The sequence below is a fragment of the Euleptes europaea genome, chromosome 3, assembly GCF_029931775.1.
Source record: "Euleptes europaea isolate rEulEur1 chromosome 3, rEulEur1.hap1, whole genome shotgun sequence".
Lineage (NCBI taxonomy): Eukaryota > Metazoa > Chordata > Lepidosauria > Squamata > Sphaerodactylidae > Euleptes > Euleptes europaea.
The window spans coordinates 72,907,108-72,932,318 of record NC_079314.1 but is presented as its reverse complement, the minus strand read 5'-3'; the positions used below and the strand labels follow the sequence as shown (position 1 = coordinate 72,932,318).

Here is a 25,211-nt window from a genome sequence, read left to right as displayed (position 1 = left end):
TGGTCTGACCTTCTGGGGCAACAGAAAGCAACTCTGATCCAACCTCTATATGACAACCCTTCAAATACTTGAAGATGGCGATCATACCATAACTCAGTCGCTAACTTGACTAACCAACAAGGCTTGCTCAGTATGGCATATCTTTCCTGTTTAGCATTTAAATTTTCTTAAACTTGTGCACTTTTGCACCATACATTTCAATTAAAAGCAGAACAACTATTTATACAAGGCCTTAAGTTCATGTGGCAGAAGAAGCAATGTAAATGCTTTCGTTTGTTTGGAGGTGAGAGCATGCTGGCCTGGTCTCCGACAGGTGTTATCTCTTGAAATAAATGTAGGACTTGAACTCAATTCCCTTTTTGACAGGCTTCTCTTGATGAAAGATGAGTCTGTGTTGAAACATCTCCTACAGCAAGAGGCGAAGAAGAAAGAGTCTGTTCGTCTCGCTGAAAGCAAGATTGCTAAACTTAATGAGCAGCTGCAAGCAACAGGGAAGATATTAAATGCCAATAGGGTATTTTTGAAGAAACTTCAAGAACAAGTAAGATTATTTTTTCTTTTGCTGTGTAAATATTCTAGTCTAGATGCAATAATTTTCTAGAGCTTTCTTGTGCTTAAAGATGAGTGCTGGTGATATTTTTATCAGTTTATATCCTTTGCATCCAACATGGCATTTACTGAAAAATGTCAAAATGCTTCAGATTCACAGAGTCCAGCAGCGTGTAACAGTGAAGAAAGCACTGGCATTAAAATACGGAGAAGAGCTTGCACGAGCAAAAGCACTGGCTAGCAAAGAAATTGGAAAACGAAAACTTGAATATGATCACTTTGGAGTAAGTTCTTATAAATTAATTGTTGCAGAAGCAATAGTTTTCATTCTGTGCAGTAGTTTTCATTCTGACGGTTTCAAATCAGTCTAGGAAGCACAAAATGATACAGCAAAGTGAACTTCCAAACAGTTACTATGTAAATAACACTTTTTAGTTATTTATAAAAAGCATTTTCTGGAATAGCTACAAATATTGGCCATGGTTCAAGGCACCATTCACCTTCACATGCCCAGGAAGATTTGGGTTGTGTTTTCTACCAGCTGCATCCCGACTGCTGCCGCGTGGCAGACTGATGACACTTTCAAAAAGTATAGAGATCTTTTGTTGAAAGAAGAGAGCGGTCAGAAATATTGCAGGGCATTCTCAAGCCCTTGAGGGTGCTTAGGGCAGTTCTTCGGAACCTGGCAGTTAAAATTTGGAGGCTTCCTCTCTTTAGGTCACATGAATAATGATGTTTATGGAAATGTGACCACTTACTGCTCTCCAATGTGATATAACCTTCTGTAGCTTGTGGCCCGAAGCCGAGGGGGAGCGCGCGCACGGCGTAGGATGAGGGGTGAATTTTGAAATTTACCAGTAGCTGCTGCATTTCCCACCCTAGGCTTATACTCGAGTCAATAAGTTTTCCCAGTTTTTTGTGGTAAAATTAGGTGCCTCGGCTTATATTCGGGTCGGCTTATACTCGAGTATGTACGGTAAGTTAGGTGTTGCATTTTATGCCTCTTGCCCACATTTAAGTCTCTGCAAGGGAGTGACATTAAAAACTGCATGTTTTAACAGCCAAACAAAATACTGAAATTGGAGAACTCGCCATCATCAAGCCCCAAGAAACATTCAGCAGAGCTGATTGCACTGGAGAAAAAAAGACTACAACAGCTGGAATATGAATATGCTCTAAAAATTCAGCAGCTAAAAGAAGCTCGTACGCTTCAAACCAAGGACCGGTCAAACATTGCTCCCATTGCCGAAGAGGAATCGGAATTTGCACTACCTCAACCTTCCCTTCATGACCTAACGCAAGACAAACTGACTCTGGATATTGAAGAGAATTATTTTGATGATGAAATTTTATCCAGTTCTAGCAGAGAACGAAGGAGATCTTTCCGAGAATCAAACTCTTTCACTAAACCTAATCTTAAGCACATTGACACTTCCAAGCAAGAAACTACAAACAAACTTCCTAAAAAGGCACTGGAGCAACCGGAGCTTTTTTTGGGTCTCAATATTGATGAACTGAAAAAACTTTACGTGAAAGGAGATGGCTTGAAAGAGGTCTTAAGGAAAAATACAGCTCTTTTGGTGTCTAATGAAGAGAGCATATGCTGTCAGGTAATTCTGTACATGAAATAAGTTATTTGGATCACTGTGGCTGGAATATTTGTATCATTAAACAATATCTGTTTGCCTCTATTTTCCAGGTAATCGCAGTGGATGTAGACCCTTTTACAGTTCCAAGTAGACAAGCAGAAGGGAAGCCACATCCATTTGGACCCTATCATAGCCCACTTCTTGTTTTTAAATCTTACAGGTATCGATCACTAAAACAGCATAAAGTTGCAGAGCATTTCTGGGTGTAGGTGGGGATTACTTTTGGAAACAGAAAAGCAGTAGCATAACAGAATGATAAAAAGCATGACTGTATTGGTAATTGTACAGAATAGAATATTGACTACCTTTACTCTGCTAGTGCCATTCTGATACTGCTTCTGAGATTCAGGCAGCTGTTGATGAGATAATGCAATGTATGTGCTGATCTAAGTGTAATAATGTGCAGAGTTTTTAGGCATTCATTATCTTCTTTGGCATTACCGCCTATCCTTTCATTGAGGTCTGTACTTGAAAGAGAAACATGGGGGTGGGTTGTGTCTATTATCTTTCAGAAATTCAGAATTGATGCAGAAGTTAAACGTAGCTTATCTGGTGTGTTGAAAAACTAACTTCCTAATCTTGACTTGAAAATACTAACATCTCCATTCCCCCCTTTCCTTTTAGATTTAGTCCTTATTTTCGAACAAAAGAAAAACTTTACCTCAGTTCAGTATCATACAGCAATATGATTGAGCCAAAACAGTGTTTTTGCCGTTTTGATCTAACAGGCACATGCAACGATGATGACTGTCAGTGGTGAGTTGTTTGCTTTCCCCCAAAATATTCTCAGTTCAGCAGTACCTGTTGCAGAAGTTGCTGTCCCAGATATCCATACAAATTTCAGAGCAACACTAAATCATTGAGATTGGAAAGGGATCTGTGAAGGTGGCCATCTCCCTCTGTTCCAGAGAAGGGTACAGTTGGCATATCTACTGCAGTTAAGCTTTTCTCACCACTGCTGTAACTCCCCCCTTCAATAGCAAGCCCAATTCTAGGAACATTCTCATGTTTTGTATCTGGTCTGTCAGCAGAATGAATGAAACCTCTGTCAGAAGTGTATGCACTTCATCACGGGAGCCAGCATGGTGAAGTGGTTAACAGTGGTGGTTTGGAGTGGTAGAGTGATCTGGAGAACCGGGTTTGATTCCCCATTCCTCCACATGAGCGGCGGAGGCTAATCTGGTGAACTGGCTTTGTTTCCCCACTCCTACACACAAAGCCAGCTGGGTGACCTTGGGCAAGTTACAGCTCTCTTAGAGCTCTCTCAACCCCACCTACCTCACAGGCTGTCTGTTGTGGGGAGGGGAAGGGAAGGTGATTGTAAGCCGGTTTGAGTCTCCCTTAACTGGTGGAGAAAGTCGGCATATAAAAACCTACTCTTTATTTCCAGAGAACACCAGTGAGATCAAAATCTTGACTAGATTCAGCTGTACTCTGTTATCCCTGTGGCACTTGACCACTGCTTCTGGACACTCTTTAAGAATGGGTATCACTGCTTCCAGATCCCTAAATAGCAAACCTAGAGATGGGAGTCATTGCTTTGCTGATGGAGTCACCATTCCAATAATTCAGTGAAGTAAAATGCATGTTACATGATAAATAGAAAGAGTTAACCCCTGTAGAAGGCTAAGTTCCAACTCCCCAGGTTGAAGCTGAAGGTTATTCCAGAATGTATTTCTGGTTCCCAGAATAAATTTGTTCCATTTAGCAGATATATATCTAACTGGAGAGGTAAAACATGAGATGAAATTAATTGATCTGTTTCACGGTGGTACTGATAGAAGCTTTTTAAATATCTAACTGTAATCTCTGACATTAAAACTACTTAAATTGTGATGACATACTATTGGAAGGTGGCTTCTCCTTTGCAAAATGTAAGTGAATAATACAGTATTTTAGTGTTTTTGTTGCTTGTTTTTCTAAAGCACAAATAATCTGCACAATGCCTTATAATCATGTTTACTTACAGTAATCCCTTTGAGACTCAGTGCTCCTCTCTTGGTGTTTCTCACATGCAGTGTTTTACCTGTTTTTTTTTTGGGGGGGGTGGTTTATAGCGTAGTCAGTGGCCCAGTACTTAACCCATTCCTTGTAGGAAGTTGCATTGGAGCTCTCTGCCTGAAGCTTTTTGGGGGGCTTTTTTGCGGGGTTGTGATCCTGCGAGGCAAAAGGTATTATTAATGCAGAGTTGGGAGGAACAGTGGTTGGAATGGGCTGGCTGGTAGGAGCTCCCTGTTTCTTCCACTTGTGTGTGGAGTTACATCGGCGTGCCATCATGATAATGTTCTGCCAGCATATTTTTGAGCCCTTCCCCCTTGCACAGTTAGTGCTTCTTGTATGGAAGATTCCCCTAGCAACTCCTGAGGGATGATGGCTGGTTGTTAAGCTAATCTATAGTAAGTTCACGTGGCCAGGGGTGGCCGTGGTTTGTAGCAGTCCAAATTGAGGCATGGCATCTTCCTCCCTTGCTGCCTTATGTCAGGTTTACTATCCTTGTGTCCTTAGTTGGAGGAACAGAAGATCTAGTTCAGTGTTTGTGTCTTGATGGGTTCTGAGCAGACCATTGTAAACAGTATGTTAGAACACTGTTAACATGGACACATGAAGCTGCCTGTTACTAAAACAGACCCTTGGTCCATCAAAGTCATTATTGTCTTCTCAGACCACCAGCGGCTCTCCAGGGTCTCAGATAGAGGTCTTTCACATCACCTACTTGCCTAGCCCCTTTAACTGGAGATGCCGGGGATTGAACCTGGGACCTTCTGCATGCCAAGCAGATGCTCTACCACTGAGCCACAATCCCTCCCTGTTGATATCCTTGGCTGTCTGCTTCCTTGTTTGTGTGTAATGCCATTTTCTCTAGGGTTGCTGTCACCAAAGTCCCTGCATTTATGTTCTAATGTAGATGATTCAAAGCCAGAGAGATGTAGCCCCGTGACCAGTAATCTGAGAAAATTGGTTTCCAGGTTGTGGTTTATATATTGCTTAGTTACTGTGTGCACTCAGGAAGGTGTGTGTATAGTAGATTTGTGTCTGTGTGGATGAGGTCTAATTTTTGAGCCCAAATAGTTCTGGGGCAGCCAAGCATAAAGGAGAAACCTTTCCCCCCCTGCTGTCACCACCACTCAAAGAGCTATAGACTTAGATTTTAAGGTTTTAGCCCCTGGCACAATGCACACACTTCTAAGGGGTCTTTAAAACAAAAGGATGAAGCTTCGAGGCAGGGTTTGAAATGAAAATGGCTATTAAAATTTAGCTGAATAATCGGAGGTAGTTTATGGAGTAGGAATAACTATAGATTTGCAGTCAGTATTCAAGTACAATAAGGCACAAAATACTGGAAAGTCTGTAATACACATAAAAAGTCTCAGCAGCTACATTAATGCTTATGCTGCTCTACATGTAACTTGAGGGAGTAGGCTGTAGATGGAGAGTACAGAGAATGGAAGAAGATATGACTTGTCTTTATTGTGCTTGAGGTCGTTTTCTGGGGAGGAAAGTGTCCAGATGGGTGATAATCCAAGCAGAATTTGGACCTGCAACATAACAGGAGGGTTTAACATCCTAGGAAGTAAAGCTGGGCAAGGGAGCTAAGGAGAAAGCCCAGGCAGAGATTCATGCAGTGACCTAAAGGAGATTTACAGAGGAAAGCTTGTGGAACGGCAAAAATGAAATCCCAAGATACGCAGTGAGGACGCCTCAAGATCTGTAAACTGAGCATGAAATTGAGATGATGACGGCAGCTCTTAAGATAGGAGCCAGGGAATAAAAGAAATAAAGCATTTGGGTTTGGAGGAATATGGCAAGACAATAGACTATAGTACACAGAAGCAACATAATTGAATCAATAACAATAGCCTAAGGGCCAGGAGTACCTGATTCGGTCAGTTTCACTCTAGGTTCTCCATTATTCCAGAGGCTTCACTTTTCACTTGTTTGCATTGATTAAGCTCACCAGTGTACCTTCACAGTGATGATGTGATTGTGCTAAGGAGCCTGTTCATGCTTATTTTTTGGTCTCATTCTCCCTCCGTGTCTTGCAGATTACCCCCTCCCCCCAGGGTTGTATTAGCCTCCCAGTATCCAAGGGCTTGCCAGAACTTTGAGTTTAGCAGTAAGGGTGGGTTTGGTCACAAGCCAAGGAGGAGGCAAATAAAATATTGGCAGAAAGCTCATGGCAACAGAGATCGGTGACTGACTGCAAACTTAAAATTTTCAACTGTACCACGGGGAGCTTCAATTGAATTCAGTGGGAGTGTGTTTATACCGATGCTAGCTTTATCACCGCTGTAACATTGTGCTACTGATGGGTCGTGTTCTGAGGAGGCTTAGGATACTTTACAAGTTCTGCTTCTCTCCTGGCACTATCCATGTCTGGCCTTTATCTTAGCTCAGGCACACTGGAGCTGGGTTTATGCTGGTGCCAGGTTTTACAACTGCATGTAACCCCGCATTTCACCATTGTGGGGTTTTGTTATCCGAATGAGCTTATAGAAGATTAGCCTTAGAATAGCTTGTAAGTGCTAACTTAAAATTCCCATTTTTTTCTGGGGTTTTTTGTGCAAGCTGGTTCTTAGTTTTATTATTTCTTTTTTAAGGCAACACATGAAAGATTGCACTCTCAGCCGAAGGCAGCTGTTTGAAGATATTCTTTCTTACAATTTAGCTTTGATAGGCTGTTCAGAAAAAAGCACTGATGAAGAGATAAGCACTGCAACAGGTATGTTGTCTGTTTCTTTCATCAAAGCATGTGCTCTGTTTACCTGGGTCAAGAAAAGGTTGGTTTTAAATAGTTCATATTTCTGCTATCCTCTAGTGTCTTGGAAACCTGCTATTCCTGGGAAACAACTTATTTAGAATAGTCACTAAACTTTATTAAACAAAGAAGTATATGTTCTTTTATTGATTACCCGTCATTAGTGCCACTTGTAAGTCCTGCTTGCTTGTAGATTTTTTTCAAGACTTCTGTAATTATTCTTGAGTATATGAAAGCATTAATGTAAAATATGTATGGAAATATGTCTTTGGAACTGCATCCATCTCATTTCAGAAAAATATGTTGAGAAACTTTTTGGTGTAAACAAAGATCGCATGTCAATGGACCAAATGGCTGTACTTCTTGTTAGCAACATCAACGAAAGCAAAGGCCACAGTAAGTAACTTTTAGGATACCTCAACATGGCTCTTATAATAGTTTATATGTTTACAATGACTTTCAAGGCATTACACAGATCTTTCTACAAAGCAACTAGTAACTTCAGCATACCAGTATCATACAACAGGAATTCTGCTTTGTTTTTATGTAATAATACATTAAATTATTCAATTTTACTGTGGTTGCTGACAGCTCCTCCATTTACAACTTGGAAAGAGAGAAGGAAATGGAAGCCCAAGTACTGGAAAAAAAGCACTTTGGACAGTGGTTCTAGCAGTGAAGAGGAACAGTCCTCTGGCCCTATTAAATATGGTAACTTGACTATATTACATCTAAATCTGGACTGTTGGAATATATGAGTGAAATTGAGTGGGAAAATGTTTGACTTCAACAGTTATTTGCTTTCCGTCTTTGTTTTGGACCCATCCTGCTCCTGCATAGTTAAAACGTACACTGTGCGGTCCTAAGCAGAATTACACCCTTCTTGGTTCATTGAAGTCTGTGGTCTCTGAAGGGTATAACTCTGCTCAGATGACAATACGTTCCTATTTTGGAAAAAGTTTAGAGCTTTTTTGGGCTGTGCCTTTCAAGTAGTGGTTAGCAGTAGTCTGAGTACAGAGATTAGAAGATATTTAGTGATTCAGAGTCATGTGCTGCTAATGCTCAGATGCTAATAACCAGAAGACATCTTAAATCTGTAGTACTAATGGCAGCTTTGATTCAGCACTGAATTCTGTAAGAATCTGAAGAATGGTAATTATATGTTTAGTGAGACTTCCAATAGACTTAGTTATCAGCCTTCTTTTGTTGGCCATATACTATCCAAGAATACCCAGTGCTTGTTCAGGTTGCCTTTCCTTTCTAAAGGTACACCTGTTTTCCATGGAAAGCACAAGGTCCTCGGTCTTTTGCTACAAGAATTGCCATAGTCCCTTTTCTCACTAATGCATATCTGTTTCAAGTGTGGATAAGATTATTTTTTGTGAAAAGAGATGAGTTGCTTCAACAAAATGGACGTCAGATTTCAAATGTGGCAATTGTAGCATTTTAAAAAAATTGTCTTTATTTGCAGCTCCTACAGCCGAGAACAAAATTAACGTGCCGGCTCTGGATGCTGTTGTGACTCCTGATGATGTTAGGTATTTTACAAATGAAACTGATGATGTTGCTAACCTGGAGGCAAGTGTACTTGAGAACCCCTGTGATGTTCAGCTTTGGATCAAATTGGCATATAAGTATCTGAATCAAAATGAAGGGTAGGTAATTCTTACCTCACAAACAAATGAGTTGCACTTTCTGCTTGCGCTTTCATTGGTGCTGTCGCAATCAGTTTTTCCCCCTGCTAGCTTCAAAAGATCCTTTGCTTCTTGGGCCAGCCCTCAAGTTGGTTATTTTTTTAAAAAGCCACTGCGAAAAATTATTAGATCGCTGGAAGCTCTTAGGGGTCCAGATTATAATCATTAAAATATTTGGATACTTAAACTCAAAAGGCATGATTCACTTCAGAGTGGGGCTAGTGTATAGCTATTATATGGGGTGACGAATGTTTAGAGAAAGGATTTAGTGAAGGCAGTGGCTGTAGATTTTCCTTCCAGGGCAGAGCCAGGATTCTAGTGCAAGACAGTTTGATGTTTGATGTGTCAAACAGAATTCATGCCAGTGTGGTGTAGTGGCTAGTGTCAGACCTGGATCTAGGAGGCCCATACTCAAATCCCCCTCTGCCCTGAAGTCTCACTGGCTAACTTTAGGCCAGACACTCTTGTCAGTCTAGCCTATCTCGCAGAGTCATTCTGAGGATAAATGGAAAAATTTCAGAAATGACACAAGATTGCAAACTTTCCTGGCTGGAACTAGTAGGTGTCCTCAGAGTATTAACTGCAAACCACTAGTGCCTGTGGTTACCTTTAAGTTTGATGTTGAGTGCTTGTCGTGGTCTCTGTTATGTTGTGGGGCGAGACTAGCCTCCTCTTCCCCCCCCCATTTCAGTCACTGCCACCACCACCGCTTCAGGTAAAATACAGCCCCCTTCCCCCCCCCCCCATGGTTGCCTGAAGTCAACCTTGCTGGGGTATGACTCGGTTGTGTGCCAAGGAGCCAAGCAGGTTGGTAAGGACTTGTACAGGCTCTCTCAAATTAAACAAAACTTTATTTCTACAAGGCACAAACTCATGGTATTGCAAAGGATTTAAGTGCACTAAGGAACATAAACAAAAAGACAGGTGCTAAATAAAGTACTTACAATCCAGGTTGCATCTGATTTGGATAGTTGCAGGATGCCCTGGTGCATCTGCAACTTTCCTTAGCATCATTCCTCTGTGTTGTCATTCTCCATGACAACAAACTGTTTCAATGAGTCGTTGTCTCCCCCGCCCAAGCTCAAACCAAGAAGGAGCCCCAAACAAAGGAACAGCCCCTTTTTTTTCAGACCCTGCCCCTCGTGTTCTAGGGTGCTAATCTGCGTGCTAAGCTTTGGGGCTCCAGCCTGCCAAACCTGCACCCTCCATCAAGAGGTGTCAATACATCAAAGGTCTGGCGTATTATCTCCCAGCTGGAAAGGATGCTGTGTATCTGGCATCAAGCATTTTCCCCCTTCTTCCTAGCCATGAAGATGCCTGGACCACCTTCCATCACCATAACTGTTAAGGCATTCACTGCCTGCCTCCTTTTCATCTCACCACTGTGCTTTTCTCACCTCCCACCCCAGAACCCACCAACTGTATGTGAAATGCAGGAGAAATCAGCTGGGGGGAGAGGAGTTTTGGGTTCAAGACTAAATTTTGAATATGAGCACAAAATAGACAATATTTTATAGGTTCCCCTCCTGTTTACTGCAGATCATCATCAGAATGCTTGGATTCTGCTTTAAATGTTTTGGCCCGAGCTCTAGAAAACAACAAAGAAAATTCTGAAATCTGGTGTCATTACCTCAAGCTGTTTTCAAAAAGGGGAACCAAGGAAGAGGTGCAAGAAATGTGTGAGACAGCAGTGGAATATGCGCCTAGTTATAAGATCTGGTGGTCTGTAAGTTTGATTTCTTGAAATTTGACATGGGCACCAGAATTGACGGTGGGTGGGGGATTTATACATACAATGCAGTGTGTGTTACTTGCCTGTAAACTTTAGTTTAAATTATTTCTGTTCCAGAAGTTGAAGAGGTATTCCATTATTCTTGTTTGCATGTATTACTAGACTTGCCATTCCCTGACACAGGACAGGAACATGGGGTTGGGTCCTATGAACTGCAAGTGGAAGGTGCCTCCTGGATTCTGATCTTTCCCCAGCAACCTCTCTGTGATCCCCAAAAAGCTGTCTGTGAGGCTCCACACCTCCCCAGCAACTATGTCACACAAGGGGGTATCCTAGGTTAGGTGAGGAAGTTGTGACCTTGCCCCTTAGTGCATTTTATTCATGAGTCCCCAGACCCCAAGCATCAGCTTACTAAGGATCACAGTAGGCTGCTGGCAAAGGGGAAGGCAGGAAAGATAATTTTCTGCAAGCACCCTTGCAGCTCGTAGCCTATAAAAACTCAAACATCAAGATATACCCCTTCCATGCCTGCAGTCGTCTGGTTCCGGAAGATAAAGACTTTGCAGAGCAGCATTTGATGCAATGCAAGAAGCTGCAGTTAGAAGCGGTCATCTGGAATTTCCGTGCAAAAATGCCAAGCAAAATGTATTAAAGTTTCAGCAGAACAAAGCTATAGAAACAAAAGAGATTGTTAAATCCGATTGTAAAATAGTAGTCTCTATTAAAATGTCGTCTTTGTTCAGTTTCTAGATCTGGAAAACTCCTTTGATGGAAAGGATTATGTGTGTGGGAGAATGTTGCAGTTCCTCATGGAAACTCCAAAGTGTGAAGAAAACTTTGATCTTCGATCCTTTCATTTGCTGGAGATGTTACTGTACAGAGTTCACTTAAGCGTCTTCACTGGAAGACATCAAAATGCTGTTGCATTATTCCAGGTACTTGTGTGTTTGCACTGATGATATGTCCATCCAAATTATTGTAGCTTTAGCGTTCATTAATATTTTTGTGATATTATATGTAGCTTTATAAGAAAACAGCAGTGATAGTCAAGGTCTCCCTGGGATAGCCCCAGGCTAGCCTGATCTTGTCAGATCTCAGAAGCTATGTAGGGTTGGCAAGAATTTGAATGTGAGAACTCGAAGGAATACCAGGGTTGTGATACAGAGGCAGGCAATGATTAACCACCTCTGAACGTCTCTTCCCATGGAAACCCCACAGGGGTCGCCATAAGTAAGATGTGACTGGACGACGATGACAACAACAAAAGTAAGGGTCTGTTTCAGAAAGGGAATACTTTTATTTAAAAGCACCTTCACACGCTACAAGAAAGGAAATCACACGTTACAAGAAAGGAAAGCCTAGTTATCAAGTAGGTCTTTGAGCGACAACCGTAATGGGTGTAGTGGAGATGCATGGGTGACAGTACACTGTAAAATCATGCCGAAAGCTTCACCTAGTTTCTTTGAACAACCTGGAACACTCCTTTTCAACAGCGTAGCTTTTTTTTTCTAATTCTTGAAGGTGAAATGTCGTCCCATCTTAATGTCGATAGCTGTTCTTGTCTAAAACTTAAATTCTAACAATGCTGTTTTTCTTCACTGTAGGGCTAGCTGTTTTACTGTAGGAGTTTTTCTGGTAACGGGTACTTGGTTTAGAAGCAATTGTGTACATTCCCCTTTGATTTGGCATACTAATCCCATGTGGATATAATGCATGTCATAGCAAGGAAAATAAACTGAACAAGCATATAGGTACCATATTGAAATCTCTGCATCTTGGTCTGCAGATAGATGCTGGCTTCTATCTTCCAAAGTGACTTGAATGATGGCCCCAATCTAACAAGCATGTTCAGACAGCAGATGGTATATACTTAGCAAGGCTTTTAACGTAACTTTTGTTGCCCCCCCCCCCTCCAATTTTCTTCCAGTGCAGTACAAGGGTGCTTTTGTCAACGTGTGAAAACTTTGTGCACAGAAGTTGCTACATCCATCTTGTGGCTGTACTCATCTCTTTCTACATCTTATTGTCTTGCATCCATATTACTGGACTAGGGAGGAAAAGAAAATATGCAGCAAAAATCAGCAGTTGTAGTCTATGAAATTGCAGTTTTATTTTAACTACATTTCACTTAGTATTTGACCATACTAATCTATTTGACCATAAATGTTGTTGGTTTTCAGTGAAAGAATTCTGATTATCAGTGATAGTTTTCTTCTGTGCATGTTTTGTCAAGGTGTAAAATTTGGTGTCAAAGTATGATACTTAACATTGTGCAAGCCTCTCTGTTAATAACAAGGTAGCTTATATTCTTCATGGTTGTAGACATACCATTCAAATTCGTTCAGTTGATGGATACCTATGTTTGGGGACCCACACTGCTACCTGCCCCTGCTCTGATTAGAGCTACCTGTTTCTCTTGCTCATAACTTACCTGTATACTTGCATGGAAATGCAATGTAAAATGTATACATTTTTCCTCCTTGTGGTCTTCTGTCTTAGATGCAGGACAGTGTATGAGATGTGTACAAGGACTAAGACGCATGTTTGTAGATTAGGCTAGGTGTACTTCAGGAACTTCCATAATCCTCTTTTTCAGTGTTGCATGATAGGTCATTTTACCGTCTGTGTATGCAGAGTACAACAGCCCTGATTGTTGTGATCATGGATTTTTTTAAAAATGGCATTTAATTCAATCTCAGGAATGCCTTTTAAATTGGGAAGACTAGACATAATATAGTATTGCTACCTTGGTGGCTTTATATTGCTGTTTTAAGTATGTAATTTTCTTCCTCCATAGAATGCTCTGAAGTCAGAAAATGATAAGGTAGTTGTACAACACCTCACCATCAGTGACCGCTGCTTAGCTTGGCTATCTTATATACATCTGATTGAATTTGGTGACCTTCCTGTCAAGTTCTATGATCCTGCAAATAGCAATCCTTCAAAAATCATGAAGAAAGAGCCATTTTTAATACCTTGGAAAAAAGCTGAAGATGTGAAGACTAATCCTGATACGTTGTTAGCTGTCTTTGACGGTAATTCTATCAATACATTTGTACTGATGTAATATACATAAATATATTTGTAATAATCTCACTACAGTACCTTGTTTAACATTAGCGTAGGCTGTTTCTGGTCTTCATTGATTGGCAGCCAGTTTTCATATGTGCAGCACATATATAAAGATAGGCTGACTGGACTTATTGACACTACTTGACGATGAGAACAAGGGGTTATCAAATCAAATTTTCTTTCCCAAGAGTTGAAGGATAATAGATGTACATCCTGGAGAGGGGACTGTTATCCACAAAGCTCATGCCATAATCTGTTTATTCTTGAGATGCTGCAAGACTCCTGTTTGTAACTGTAAATGTGTGTTCCTCTTTTAGATGCCATTCAGTCCTGTACAAGTGAGAATCCTAAAGATGATGAAAAAATAGTTCTCTCTCTTCCGTTATACAGGAATATGATTCTTTTGCAGAAGCTCCTAGAAAGGTAAAGAGGGTTTTGTTGTTGTTGCCACAGTGGCATTTTATTTTCTTCAACTTTTGGAGAATGTGTAATAGTACAATAATGTATCAAATGTTCTCTCCTTTCCTTGCATTCACAGTAAATTGTAAAATGTTCCTGATACTGAAGAATAGTTTTTAAAGTAGGGGGTGGGGTCATACCCAAAGTCGGTATTGTCTACTCACCCTGGCAGCAGCTCTCCAGGGTCTCAGATAGAGGTCTTTCACATCACTTACTTGCCTAGTCCCTTTAACTGGAGATGCCGGGGACCTTCTGTATGCCAAGCAGATGCTCTGCCTCTGAGCTACTGCTTCTCTAGATGTTCTTATGGATCTTTAGTAAGCCGTTTGTGCATTGTTTCACTTTTTTTCTTTGAACTGTTTTCATTCCAGGTGGGAGGCGGCCATTGAGATTTGTAAATCACTTCTAAAAGTTTGCCCTGTTGATTGTCAGCTGTTGGAAGCTCTGGTTAGTTTGTACTTGCAGACAGCCCAGATTGAGAGAGCTTGTGAAGTTTGGCTTACCGCATTTGAGAAAAATCCTCAGAATGCCCAGGTGTTCTATTTTATGTGCAAATTCTTCATCTTGCAGGTAATATGGCAACAGATGCTTCAAAAAAAATTTGCAGTTCAATTAAATAAGAAAAGTGCCTCTAATATAGTCAACACAATGTGTCTGTATTCAAGCATATCAAAGGAAGTTACAGTGAAATGATTTTACTGAGAGCTGGTTTTTACTGAGAGCATTTGTCACTGCAAATGTTAGAAAGATGGAATTTGGACCTGAGCAGCACTCTTCTTTGGGTGGCATAAAAGCTTTACATAGAAGCTGCAACATCATATGACTTGCAAAAGAGTAAAATGATGTTTAATATTCAATGGGGGTACAGCAGTATCTCTCCTTGGTTCAAGTGCATGATCAATGCCAGTAGGTCACCACAGAGATACACAAGAGTTGACCTTCCTGGATGGCAGCTTTTTAAAAATTAAAAAGTTTTTGTGTTGTGTTTTAATGTTGTTTACTTTTTTTATGACAGAAAAGATCAGACAGCATTCCTCCACTCCTGCAAGCCTTTGTTGCAGCATTCTTCGAGTGTTCGCATCAAGAGCATAGTCCTGTAGAGCTGTTACGGTGAGTTAGGTATTTAGGCTATGCTGCCATCAAACCTAGTGAACATAGTGATTTGTGTACTTACTTAAATATCTGATTCTTGAGAGCAAGACTTGCAGCACAATATCTCTGTTGCACTTAGAGCAGTATATGTAAGACAGGTAATTTCTTAAGAGACGCCCAATATAATAATCTGTTTAGGTGGTATTTTACCACAGTAAGGCTAAACGTTTTTTTTAAAGTTAGGAAATACCCTGCAGCATATGCAGATTTTTGTAATCTCTGGCGGCAGTAATGAAGAAATAATAGCATTGCTCTTGTTCACCTTTGCTCAGATCATCAGGGTAACATTCTTGTATAGATTGTTTCAGGATTATTGCTTTGTACAGAATAGTTTTGTGCTCTAAAAGGACTCTTTCATTCTAGATATTTTTTGAATTTTCCAATGCCGATTGAATTTGCACCACCTTCATATAAGGGATGCTTTACAGAAGACGCTTTAAACCAGCAAATTCCATACTTGTGGCAAATATACTGGTGAGTGTCTCTCTCTCTCTTTCTCTCACATACACACACACACTATTTCAAAGAGTTTTGAATGCCTTAACAGTTGTCATGTTTGGGGCTCACACTGACTAGATTCCTAAAGGGTCAGCTGTTCTGTCCTAGTCATACAAGTCTTGTGAATGAGGGAGTGTGGTCACTGGTAGCTGCCTTCCAAAGCTCCTCATTCCTGCCATTGACCAGGCATGTTAGGACCTTGCTATGGTCTTTTTTGGGAATTCCAAGAATCACAGGTCTTCCAGCAGAGTTTATCCCACTCTTCTGTCCTTCGTATTACTTGTGAATCAATGGTAAAATACGTTCTCAAACTTGAGATTATGTTTGGAAAAAAATTACAGTGTTGTTGGTAGGAATGTCAGGTGCCAGATGTGCACCTTGAACCCCCCTGTCATTTTAGCTTTGAATGATTAACTGCACATGGAGAACCAGTGTGGTGTAGTGGTGAATGGTGTTACATTAGGACCTGGAACATACAGGTTTGAATCCCCATCATGCCATGGAAGCTTGGTAGGTGACCTTGGGCCAGTCACAGTCTCTCAGCTTAACCTATCTCACAGGATTGTTATGAGGAGAAGGATGTAAACCGCTTTGGAGCATCTTGTAAGCTCATTGGAGGGAAAGTCATGGTTTAAATGAATTAAATAAAATAAATGGTAAGAGGAGCTGAATAACTTGGACACATCAGGGCGATGGAAGGATTCTGCTTAGGATGTGGTCACTGATAGAATATAAGCTGGTGTTCCATGAGAAATCATTTAATTGACATTCATCTGTGTCCAGCTTTCTGTCATCCTTAACTTGAAGGTTTTCTTTTGGTTAACTCACAGAATCATATATTCTGCTGAACTGAGGATCCACCAAATACATAGTTCAGACCCCTTCTTTTCTGTGGGTGGTCTAGTTTTGCTGCCTGTAAGGAGCAGCTAATTTACTATTCAAACGACTTCACAATTAAGTGAGGCAATATATTCTTTTTTGGTTAACCTCATTGCTAACAGCAGTACTTCTGGAGGCATTACTCTGAAATGGAAAAAGCTGAACCCTTGCCTTCGCCATTAGTATGTGGTATATGTCATTAGGTATGCTTCTGTTTTCTTCAATGTAAGCTTGCATATTTTACAATAAACAGTATTTATTAAAGTTGAAGCTCAATGCGAACGTTTTTACTTCTGGAATTTTGCATCTGCTTGTGTGTAATTCAAGCTTGCAGATGAGTTTATAAAGGCACAGTGCAGTACTTAAAGAGTTCATTGTTTGTTTTTTAAAAATAGTTTATACCAGTCTCTTCATGGAAGTTCTGGAGAAGCAACAGATGCTTATGAGGCAGCCCTGGGAGCAGTTATGCAAGAGGAAATTATTCAGCAAATTTGGTTGGAGTAAGTTAAAATGACAAGGCATTACTTGACTCTACAGTTGTACAAGTAATGCATTCAGAAGTGTTAACGTCTGGGTTTAATTTCTGTTTTCCAGTTACCTTGTTTTCATCAACGGCAGAGTTGTCAGGTCCAACAATCAAGCTCAAGAATTCAAGCTTTTTACTGATTTTGTGAACAGATGTCTTGTTACAGTCCCCACCCGTTACCCTATTCCATTTACTACTGCCGATTACTGGACCAACTATGAGTTTCATAACAAGGTATGAATTTTTTGGGAACTCTTAAATTGTGACCCTTATATATAAATGACCATGCGGAAGTAATTGGAGAGTTTCCCCAGCATTTTCTTCAGCACAGTGAGCTAACAAGCAAAGTGAATGTAAACTCAATATGTGAAAAAGCTTTTCTCTCTGGATTGTTTGTGTAGTGAATCAATAGGGAGAAGTTCAAGGTATCTTAACAATTACAGCAGCATTTTGAAGATGGGACTGTGATTCCCCAGGTTCTCGCCCTTTAGAGGAAGGGATTATCTGTTGCCTCCTTCCTCCCGCAGCTGACCTTCTCCTGTGGTTCAAGAAGCTAGTTGGATTTCATCTTTGGCTAACACCAGGGACTCTTATCCTCCCCCCACCCCCAACTCAATCCTCTCCAACCTTTCGAAGGGCTCATGGCTTCAGCACATGCTTGACAGCCCTGGAAAGTCATGAATGCCCCCTTCCTATGAGACCTACAGCATTTGGAGGGGGTGTTTAGGCAAGTCTCTCTTCATGGGAACAAATTCTCAGAAGTGCCATTAGTTCTGCTTACAGATGTTCTCCTTTTAGAGTGCTTCAGGCTTCTGATTTCCAACTTGAGTATGTACCAAGTAATCTTAAAGGGCCAGTGCCATTCTTGGCAGCTGTAAAATATAGTTGTTGGTCATGGCAAGGATTAACTTACCAGGAGTGCTCTGTGAAAATCAAATTTGTTTATTCTACTCAGACCTTTTGCCAAGCTGCTGTTAGAGAAGTTTGATCACTGAGTTGAGTCATTGTGAAGCGGCCCTCAAAGTACATTGTTGTAAGTCATCTGAATAGGTTTTTTTTTTTCTTTTAGTTGTGGTCTTCAGCAATAGTTGTGGTCTTTTCACTGAGGCCAAGACAAAATAAAGCACTGATAGTCTGAAAAGTGATCTGTCACTTTGTTAGTTTTTATTAAAACCTTGTTTTTAAACAGGAGTTCATTGGCACCTTTCTTCCTGCACAGAATTGTGCTGAGAAATGCTGAGCCAAATATCCCTCCCCCATGCCATACAGCAGCTATGGTGTAAGCCATAAATGCTGAAAAGGAAACCATGGCGACTCTACATGAATACATTATTCAAGAGCACAGGAGTTAATCACCTTGAACTTAAGATTCTTATCTGGACTGTAGATTTACGGAAATTCTGTTGAATGAAAACTATTAATCGTATGCCATTGCATTCGAAAGGGGGAACCCATCTTATAGTCAGATTCTTTATCAAAACTGTAGGCAACCACAATTGTTGTTAATTTAAAACAATACACTTTTACAGGTCATTTCCTTTTATTTGAGCTGTATTCCAAAGTCTCAGCATTCCAAAGCCTTGGAACGATTTTGCTCCACCATGTCTGCTAATCCTGGACTTTCTTTCAGGTAACTAAATATTTGTTGAAGCTTTTATGTAAACAATATATGTCTGTTGTCTTGACTTGCCTGAGAGACATCTAGTAAGTCAAATTGCTGATTGAGGAATTTATCATGACTTCCAGTTCTGGACTCGTAATTCTCACAGGGCAACATGGTCAGCATAAAAGTTGTGCAAACCATTTAGAAAGCCTAGCCGATGTAGCTTTTTGTCAAGTTAGAATCAGAAAGTCTGTAGTTTTGCATAATGGGAAGCACATATGCACCTCATATTTGCAGCTGAAAAGAAGGTTTAAAATTAAAACACATTCAAATTCATAGCAAAGCATGATTAGAGATTAATGCCTATTGAAAAGAAAAGGGCCCAACATGTGTTTTACCTTCAAATCAAATGTATCCTCAACATAACATTAGTGAACAATATTTGGGTCCTCCTTACCTGCTTCATTCTTATTGTTTAAACATTTCATCAGTTTACTGCAATAGGGGAGAAGTGCTTCCCATTGCTATTTCATTTGTCTCAAAACATTTTGCTTGTACAAAAAACAAAATTTTACCAGTAGGCTTGCAAGAAAGCATGAGGTGGGAAGAATCCACCAGTTATCCTAAAAAAATTGTTATTTTACATTAATACAACTCACAATGAGTTGTATTAATGTAAAATGCTGTTAGTGTTGAAACCGGCTCCTCCACTATCTTCATTCTCTTTACTTGGACCACATATTTTTCTAAAGTTTTATATATGGGGATTAATTCAGTGACAATGAATGAATCAGTAGGTCTTCAAAAAGGCTGCAGCATTATACTTAAGATAGTTGGTTTTTCTCTTGGAAGAAAACCTGGAATGAATTTAGGCAGAAAAATAACCAGAATCTAGATATTGGTCAACAAGTTTTGCTTATTGATATGGCTCAAAACCTCTGCCATGTCATCTTGTGTGTTCATGAAAAATGCCCCCTTTGCCCTTATTTTTATAAATACCTTAAGATTAAAAAAACTTTGAATAATTTAAGTAAGTAACAGAATAGTTGGGGACACACGATGCATACCTGTACTCTTTTTCATTGAGGGGTATTTGCAGATACAGATTGTAAGTTTTTTCTAATAGAGAACTCTTTAGAAGTGTAATGTCCCTTCAGAATGTAATTTGCTATTTGGGACAAGCTCTAAACAGCACTTTCTAGTGAATATTGTTCAATTGGGAAAAAAATCACTGTTAGCATTCACCCTAATGGCATAGCCAAATGTTAAGGTGGGGCTTAGAGAAAGATTTGACTAAGGTGGAACTAACCTATTAATGCTGCAAACTTGGAAAATAGAGTGAGCAGCTTTAGTATAGTGTTGGATTTTTGCCCATAATGCATTATTGAATTATTTAATTGGCCATTGTGACCGAAGCGATTCTTTCTGCAGGATCCTTTTGAATTACCATGATGTTTAGCAATCAAAATGGTATCTATAGCAATTGCACTCACTATTGGTTTTTTCCTCTCTTGTTGTAGGCTGCTTCAACAATATTGGGATGAGAGCAATATTCAGATACTGAAACTGCAAGCCAAGATGTTTACATATAATATCCCAACATGCCTGGCCATCTGGAAAATGTAATTCAGCAGTCATACACCTGTTACCATAGATATTTTTAAAAAATGCATTAAAGTTTGCTTCACAAAGCTAGTTAACAAATTGGACATGCTAGGAAGGTTTTCATTATTGCAGTTTTTCAGCAAGCTTTGATTTAGAAAGATACTTGACGTTAATATTGTAAAATGAGGACTCTTGCTTCCCCATACCCACATGTTTCAGAAGTAAGTATGCAGTACGTGGATAAGTAAGGAAAGTGCATTGATAGTTTTCACTGTTTCTGCTTTGAAATGTGTTTTATCAATAAACTGTTGACCTCTGTTTCCTTCCCTTTATATATCATAATAGCAATATCCAGTGGTGATGAACTGGTCATTGTCTGCAGTGTTTGTACATAATGGGAACAACTGAAATGTCTTGCTCATGTAAGATTGTTTATGAACTGGATCCTTTTTATTTCTTCACAATAGATTGTCATCATTGGAAGCTAGTTTGTTCCTTTTCAGGACTTTAATAGCTTCATCTCCTCAGCGTTCTGATGGTAAAATTGTTCGTGTTCTACAAACATATAAGTCCTCTTTATTTTTTCCCTTCAGAGCCATTGCTGCTGAGTGCTTTCTAAAGGGACAAAGAGAGGTATGTTTTTTTAAAAAAAAAGATCACTAAAAGAGCTAATTCAGAACTCTTTAACTTGTCTAATTCCTGAGTTTAATGGGGTAAGCAAGTCCACGTGTTTAAAGGGAGTCCTGCTAGGAATAGCAAGAGCAGTGTTTCAGTTACTTGATATGATGCTTGTTTTTCAGTATTCCTTAAGGGGTTTTATCTCTGCCATCAATTGAGGTGGAAAAGGAAAAAGGGGCCTTTTTTTCTCTTGAGTGAAGAATGTTCTACTATTGGAGGTTATAGCCAGACTTACGTTGGGTGGCAGCCACAAATGGCAGCTCATATTATGCATATGAAATTGGTTTCCTTTGCTGCTTGAACCGGTTTGAGTGTTGATTTCCTTTCCATAATTTTGTCCACTTGCTGCTTCAAGAATTTCAAGTTACTAATTGGCATGAAATGCATGTATCCATGAAGAGTTGAAGATGTAATAAAACCAACAGTTTAATCACTAAAAAGGCAGCAAATCAGGAAAACATGCAGCTGTCAGCCTTCCATGCTTTCTCTACTATCTTAAAGTATAAATGTTCTTTTTAAAAAGCCCTAAATCCAGCAGTAGCCTCTGACTCACATGCAGGCAACAATTTGCCTACTTTTCTCCCCTTTATGCTTGTAAGCGTGGTTAGAACATTCCCTGTCCCAGGAGGTTTGTCAAGTCTCCTTACTCTTGGTCTTCAGAAAGTTGCTTGAAACTACCTTGTTCTAGGGGGCCTTGTGGGTTTCTTTCCAATGTTTTCCCAATGCATGCTTCTTTGATTTGGCTTTGAATCATTTTGTGTGCGTTGGGGTACAATTGACTTGGATTGTTCTCTTTTTCAGGTCCATCGCTTATATCAGAGAGCCTTTCAGAAGTTACCTTTATCTGCAACCCTGTGGAAAGATGTAATGCTTTTCCTTATGTTTCCGTTTAAGGCTTCATTTCAATTTTTTTGCATATCCCATATCCATCGATATGGTGATTTTCAAACTCTGGCTAATTCTTATGTCTGCTTCCCCATCTCTTACAGCAACTCCTGTTTGAAGCATCAGGAGGAGGTAAAACTGATAACCTGAGAAAACTAGTTTCCAAGTGCCAAGAGGTTGGAGTCAGCCTAGATGAGCTTTTAAATTTAAACACTTACAGAACAGAGAGCACGAATCGCTGAACGCTGGGTGCTGTCAGTGCTAAATCCTATTAAATGCCAAAATCATTTGAATGATTCTCCAGGCTGATTTCTAGCTTTAGGCCTGTATAAAGCAGATGAGCAATGCTGAGCATATCAAGTCTTTCTGGTCTGCTTTCCTTGAACCTGGAAACATTTAACATGAACGCCGCGTTGGATAAATGAACTCCCTGTATGGCCTGCCTCTGGGCCCTGCCGGACTGTCATAACATCACGTACGTAAGTATAGTTCATCCCAATGACAGACTTTAAATGTGTTTTTGTTTTTAGTTCTCATTTTCTTTCTTTTGTGCTGTTCCTGATTTCACTTGACGCTCGCACTGATGCCTGAGAGATCTGTATTTGGGGCTAATTATGTGGGCTGTGTTTACATAAGAAAACAAGCAGTCCTCTTTTGTATTTCCCTCTTTTTTTCCCCTTAAACTTTCTTTCTTTGCTTCTCTCTCTCTCTCTTTGCTTTCTTTTATTTTTTTTCTTTTATTTTTTTGTGGAGATTGTTTATTTTCATTGCAGGATTTAAAACAAATGCAACCGCTCTTAAGGAAAGTAACTGCCATGGCTTCAAGTATGCTTTTTGCACTTGAAGGCTGTATGAGGGTTGTTTAACTGCCCTTTCTGCATTCTGGACTTGTGGCAGAGACTTTTCAAATTTGACGATTAACGATACTATTGCAAACGCCAGTGCATCAGAACCTAAGAGTGGTCAATTTACTATGTGCAATTTTTGTAAAGAAATTTTAATTTATAATAAAAGTTTAACAGTTAATATTGAACTGCTTTGTATTAAGATACTACTCTGTAGTATTGCCATTGTTTATACAAAGGTATTTTGAATATAAGTTTTTTTTAAGAAAAGAACCATTGTCTTTGTCTTTAATCAAGCTGCACTAATATGGTTGAAATTTGAAGGCTGGAAAACTGGAAGCACTTTCTCCATTGCCGGAAAACCGTTCTGTTGTGCTAGGGCAATGCATCTTAATTTCTGTTTAGTGGAACAGCTTAAAACATTTAAAAATACATAAACATGCCCAGTTATTTTACACTGATGAGAGCTGGGCTCTAAAACTGCAGCAGGTTGATGGTGGAAAGATTCTGTCCAGTAAAAAGAAATGAAGCAACCCTGCCTCCCTGAATTTACTCTTCACACACCAAGGCCTGACATTTAGACCATTGTTTTTATTTCCTAAAGGTTAAGGAAAAGTGATTTACCAAGGAGCAAATGTTTTAGCCTGTTATGCTTAAGGGAAAAAGGAATCAATACCAGGAAAATCTGTATTTTATGCACAAGCATGAAGAAAAGCAACAGTAATTTGTAATAAATTGATAGGAAGAAAAATGTACCCCAATTTTTCTTGCTTTGCAAAACTAGCCTTGTATCTTTATACTGAAGGATCATGGTTTAGAGAATTATGCAAGAATACTTGAACATTCCTGTGTGAGTGCCTGAAACCCTCTTTTTGTGCTGTTAGTAGTTTCATTGTGCAGTTATTCTCACTACGGACGGTTCACAATGTAGATGTTTCTGTTAAGCATAAACATAGCTTAGCTTTCCTGCGGAAACACAAAGATAGCAAAGCTTTCCTGTGGAAACACAAAGATAGCAAGACAACTTATTGAGTTGGGCAACGAGAGATTTGGATTGCACAAAAGTCAAGTGAGAAAAAACATAATAGTATCAGGTGGATACAGCAGCAGCACCTTCACATAGCTCTTGCTTGTAAAAAGTAGTGTAAATGCAGCCTGTGATGAGAGAAACTGGGCATGTGGTGTCCAGCACTAGAAGAATGAATTCCTATGCCTTCTGGTAGTTGTAAAGAAGGGATACTTTCATCAGGTATACCTTCTACATCATGCAGCTAGGAGAGGCCGTAGCTTGAAGTCTTTTAAGGCTGTCATGCCCAGTTCTCTTCCTTTCTTGAGGACTGTTGTCTTGACTTTGATCCAAACTACAGTATAATCTTGGGGAGTGGGAAGTAAAGCTTATTAGGGGTGGGTGGTTTTTTGGTTTGTTTTGGTGGGGGATTTTTTGTTGGTTTTTTTTTTACAAGTGAAGGATAAAAGTCTAGTGAATAACAAGGAATATCTTATTCTGCATTGGTTATGTCCACTAGGACTTGGGAATTGTCCCCCCCCCCCCCCCCGTGTATATGATGTGGATTCCTCTTGGCCTTTTCTTTGTTTACAATCCCTGATATAACTAAAGATGGGACTTTGGGTGCTCTTATGAGGTTTATATCTAATCACATAGTTTTTCACTCTTAAAGGAGAAGATCTATAGCTTAGTGTTATAGCACAAGGTCTAGTTTTGAGTTGGAACAATGTCTTAACACTGTAAAATGTCATGAATGGAGCTGGGGAATTGTAATCGAGGGGCGGTACAGTAGGGATTACATAATTCCTATTATGTCAACCTTGGGCAAATTCTCAGTCATTTGGCTGGCTTGTGTTAATGTGCTGGACTGAGAGATCGCTTAAGCCATGCAGAAGATGGAGGTTCCACTTCAGTGTGTAGGTAGTCGATTCCACCACTACAGTGTGTAGGTAGTCGATTCCAGCTTTGAAATCCCTTGGCATAAAAAAATCTCACTGCATACAACAGCCTTGCACAGTTGGGCAGAAGGTTCTACACCGTCCCTTTGCTCGCTGTACTGGTTTTCTATTAGCTGGGAGTTCTGGCGAGCTTCTCAGCATTTGGTCCTTCCCAAACCTCCATTTGCTGCTGTCTGAAGTGATGCAGTTCATTTTACCACTTCAGGTCTCTGCTACTTCATTGCCATCTTGTAGCTCTGTGTATGTGAACCACTCCTTAAGTCAAATCAAGCATTCTGCTTATTTTTGAAGGCTGTTACTTCCTCTACCTCTGTTGGGCTCAGGTTAGCGAAAGCTGGTTGTCTTACTGCTTATGTGTCATGTGGTGCTCTTAAACTAGATGCAATTAGTGCAGCGGAAGATGGTGTGGCCTTGATTTCGATGGGATGATCTGTGAGATGCTATTGGGGCAGGTCTTTCTGTTAGGCAAAGAGGTGAGATAGCGACACACCTGGTCCCTTTCAGCTCTGCTTCTTAAGTTGATTGGGCTCAAAGCCTTTAAAACAGTAATGGAATTCTGAAGAAACTAAATGTGTGGAAATTGATAGAGGCTGAATTGATCAACAAAAAAAAATCTATCCTAGGCTTGAAACTGGTACATTGTCACCTTGAAGGTATTTTGACA

General features: G+C 40.0%; 1 protein-coding gene across 4 annotated transcripts in view; it reads left to right on the top strand.

Moving 5' to 3' along the window:
- The window catches only part of ZFC3H1 (zinc finger C3H1-type containing), a 36,364-nt gene extending 13,919 nt beyond the window's left edge, over window positions 1-22,445 (top strand). For 2 of the 4 annotated variants that reach the window (XM_056847309.1, XM_056847308.1), the window contains exons 13-35: window positions 367-541; window positions 702-833; window positions 1,611-2,159; window positions 2,249-2,358; window positions 2,823-2,954; window positions 6,797-6,918; window positions 7,249-7,350; window positions 7,546-7,665; window positions 8,426-8,609; window positions 10,188-10,374; window positions 11,124-11,315; window positions 13,178-13,415; window positions 13,770-13,875; window positions 14,283-14,481; window positions 14,927-15,021; window positions 15,427-15,537; window positions 16,836-16,940; window positions 17,035-17,200; window positions 18,496-18,596; window positions 20,090-20,191; window positions 20,768-20,807; window positions 21,654-21,716; window positions 21,842-22,445. In XM_056847309.1, the coding sequence (XP_056703287.1) occupies window positions 367-541; window positions 702-833; window positions 1,611-2,159; window positions 2,249-2,358; window positions 2,823-2,954; window positions 6,797-6,918; window positions 7,249-7,350; window positions 7,546-7,665; window positions 8,426-8,609; window positions 10,188-10,374; window positions 11,124-11,315; window positions 13,178-13,415; window positions 13,770-13,875; window positions 14,283-14,481; window positions 14,927-15,021; window positions 15,427-15,537; window positions 16,836-16,940; window positions 17,035-17,200; window positions 18,496-18,596; window positions 20,090-20,191; window positions 20,768-20,807; window positions 21,654-21,716; window positions 21,842-21,979 (3,469 nt within the window). In that variant the 3' untranslated portion in view covers window positions 21,980-22,445. Of the gene's footprint in view, window positions 1-366; window positions 542-701; window positions 834-1,610; window positions 2,160-2,248; window positions 2,359-2,822; window positions 2,955-6,796; window positions 6,919-7,248; window positions 7,351-7,545; window positions 7,666-8,425; window positions 8,610-10,187; window positions 10,375-11,123; window positions 11,316-13,177; window positions 13,416-13,769; window positions 13,876-14,282; window positions 14,482-14,926; window positions 15,022-15,426; window positions 15,538-16,835; window positions 16,941-17,034; window positions 17,201-18,495; window positions 18,597-20,089; window positions 20,192-20,767; window positions 20,808-21,653 lie in introns of all 4 variants that reach the window. The other 2 variants (XM_056847307.1, XM_056847305.1) reach the window with 1 other exon arrangement.
- Window positions 22,446-25,211: the final 2,766 nt, after the last annotated feature.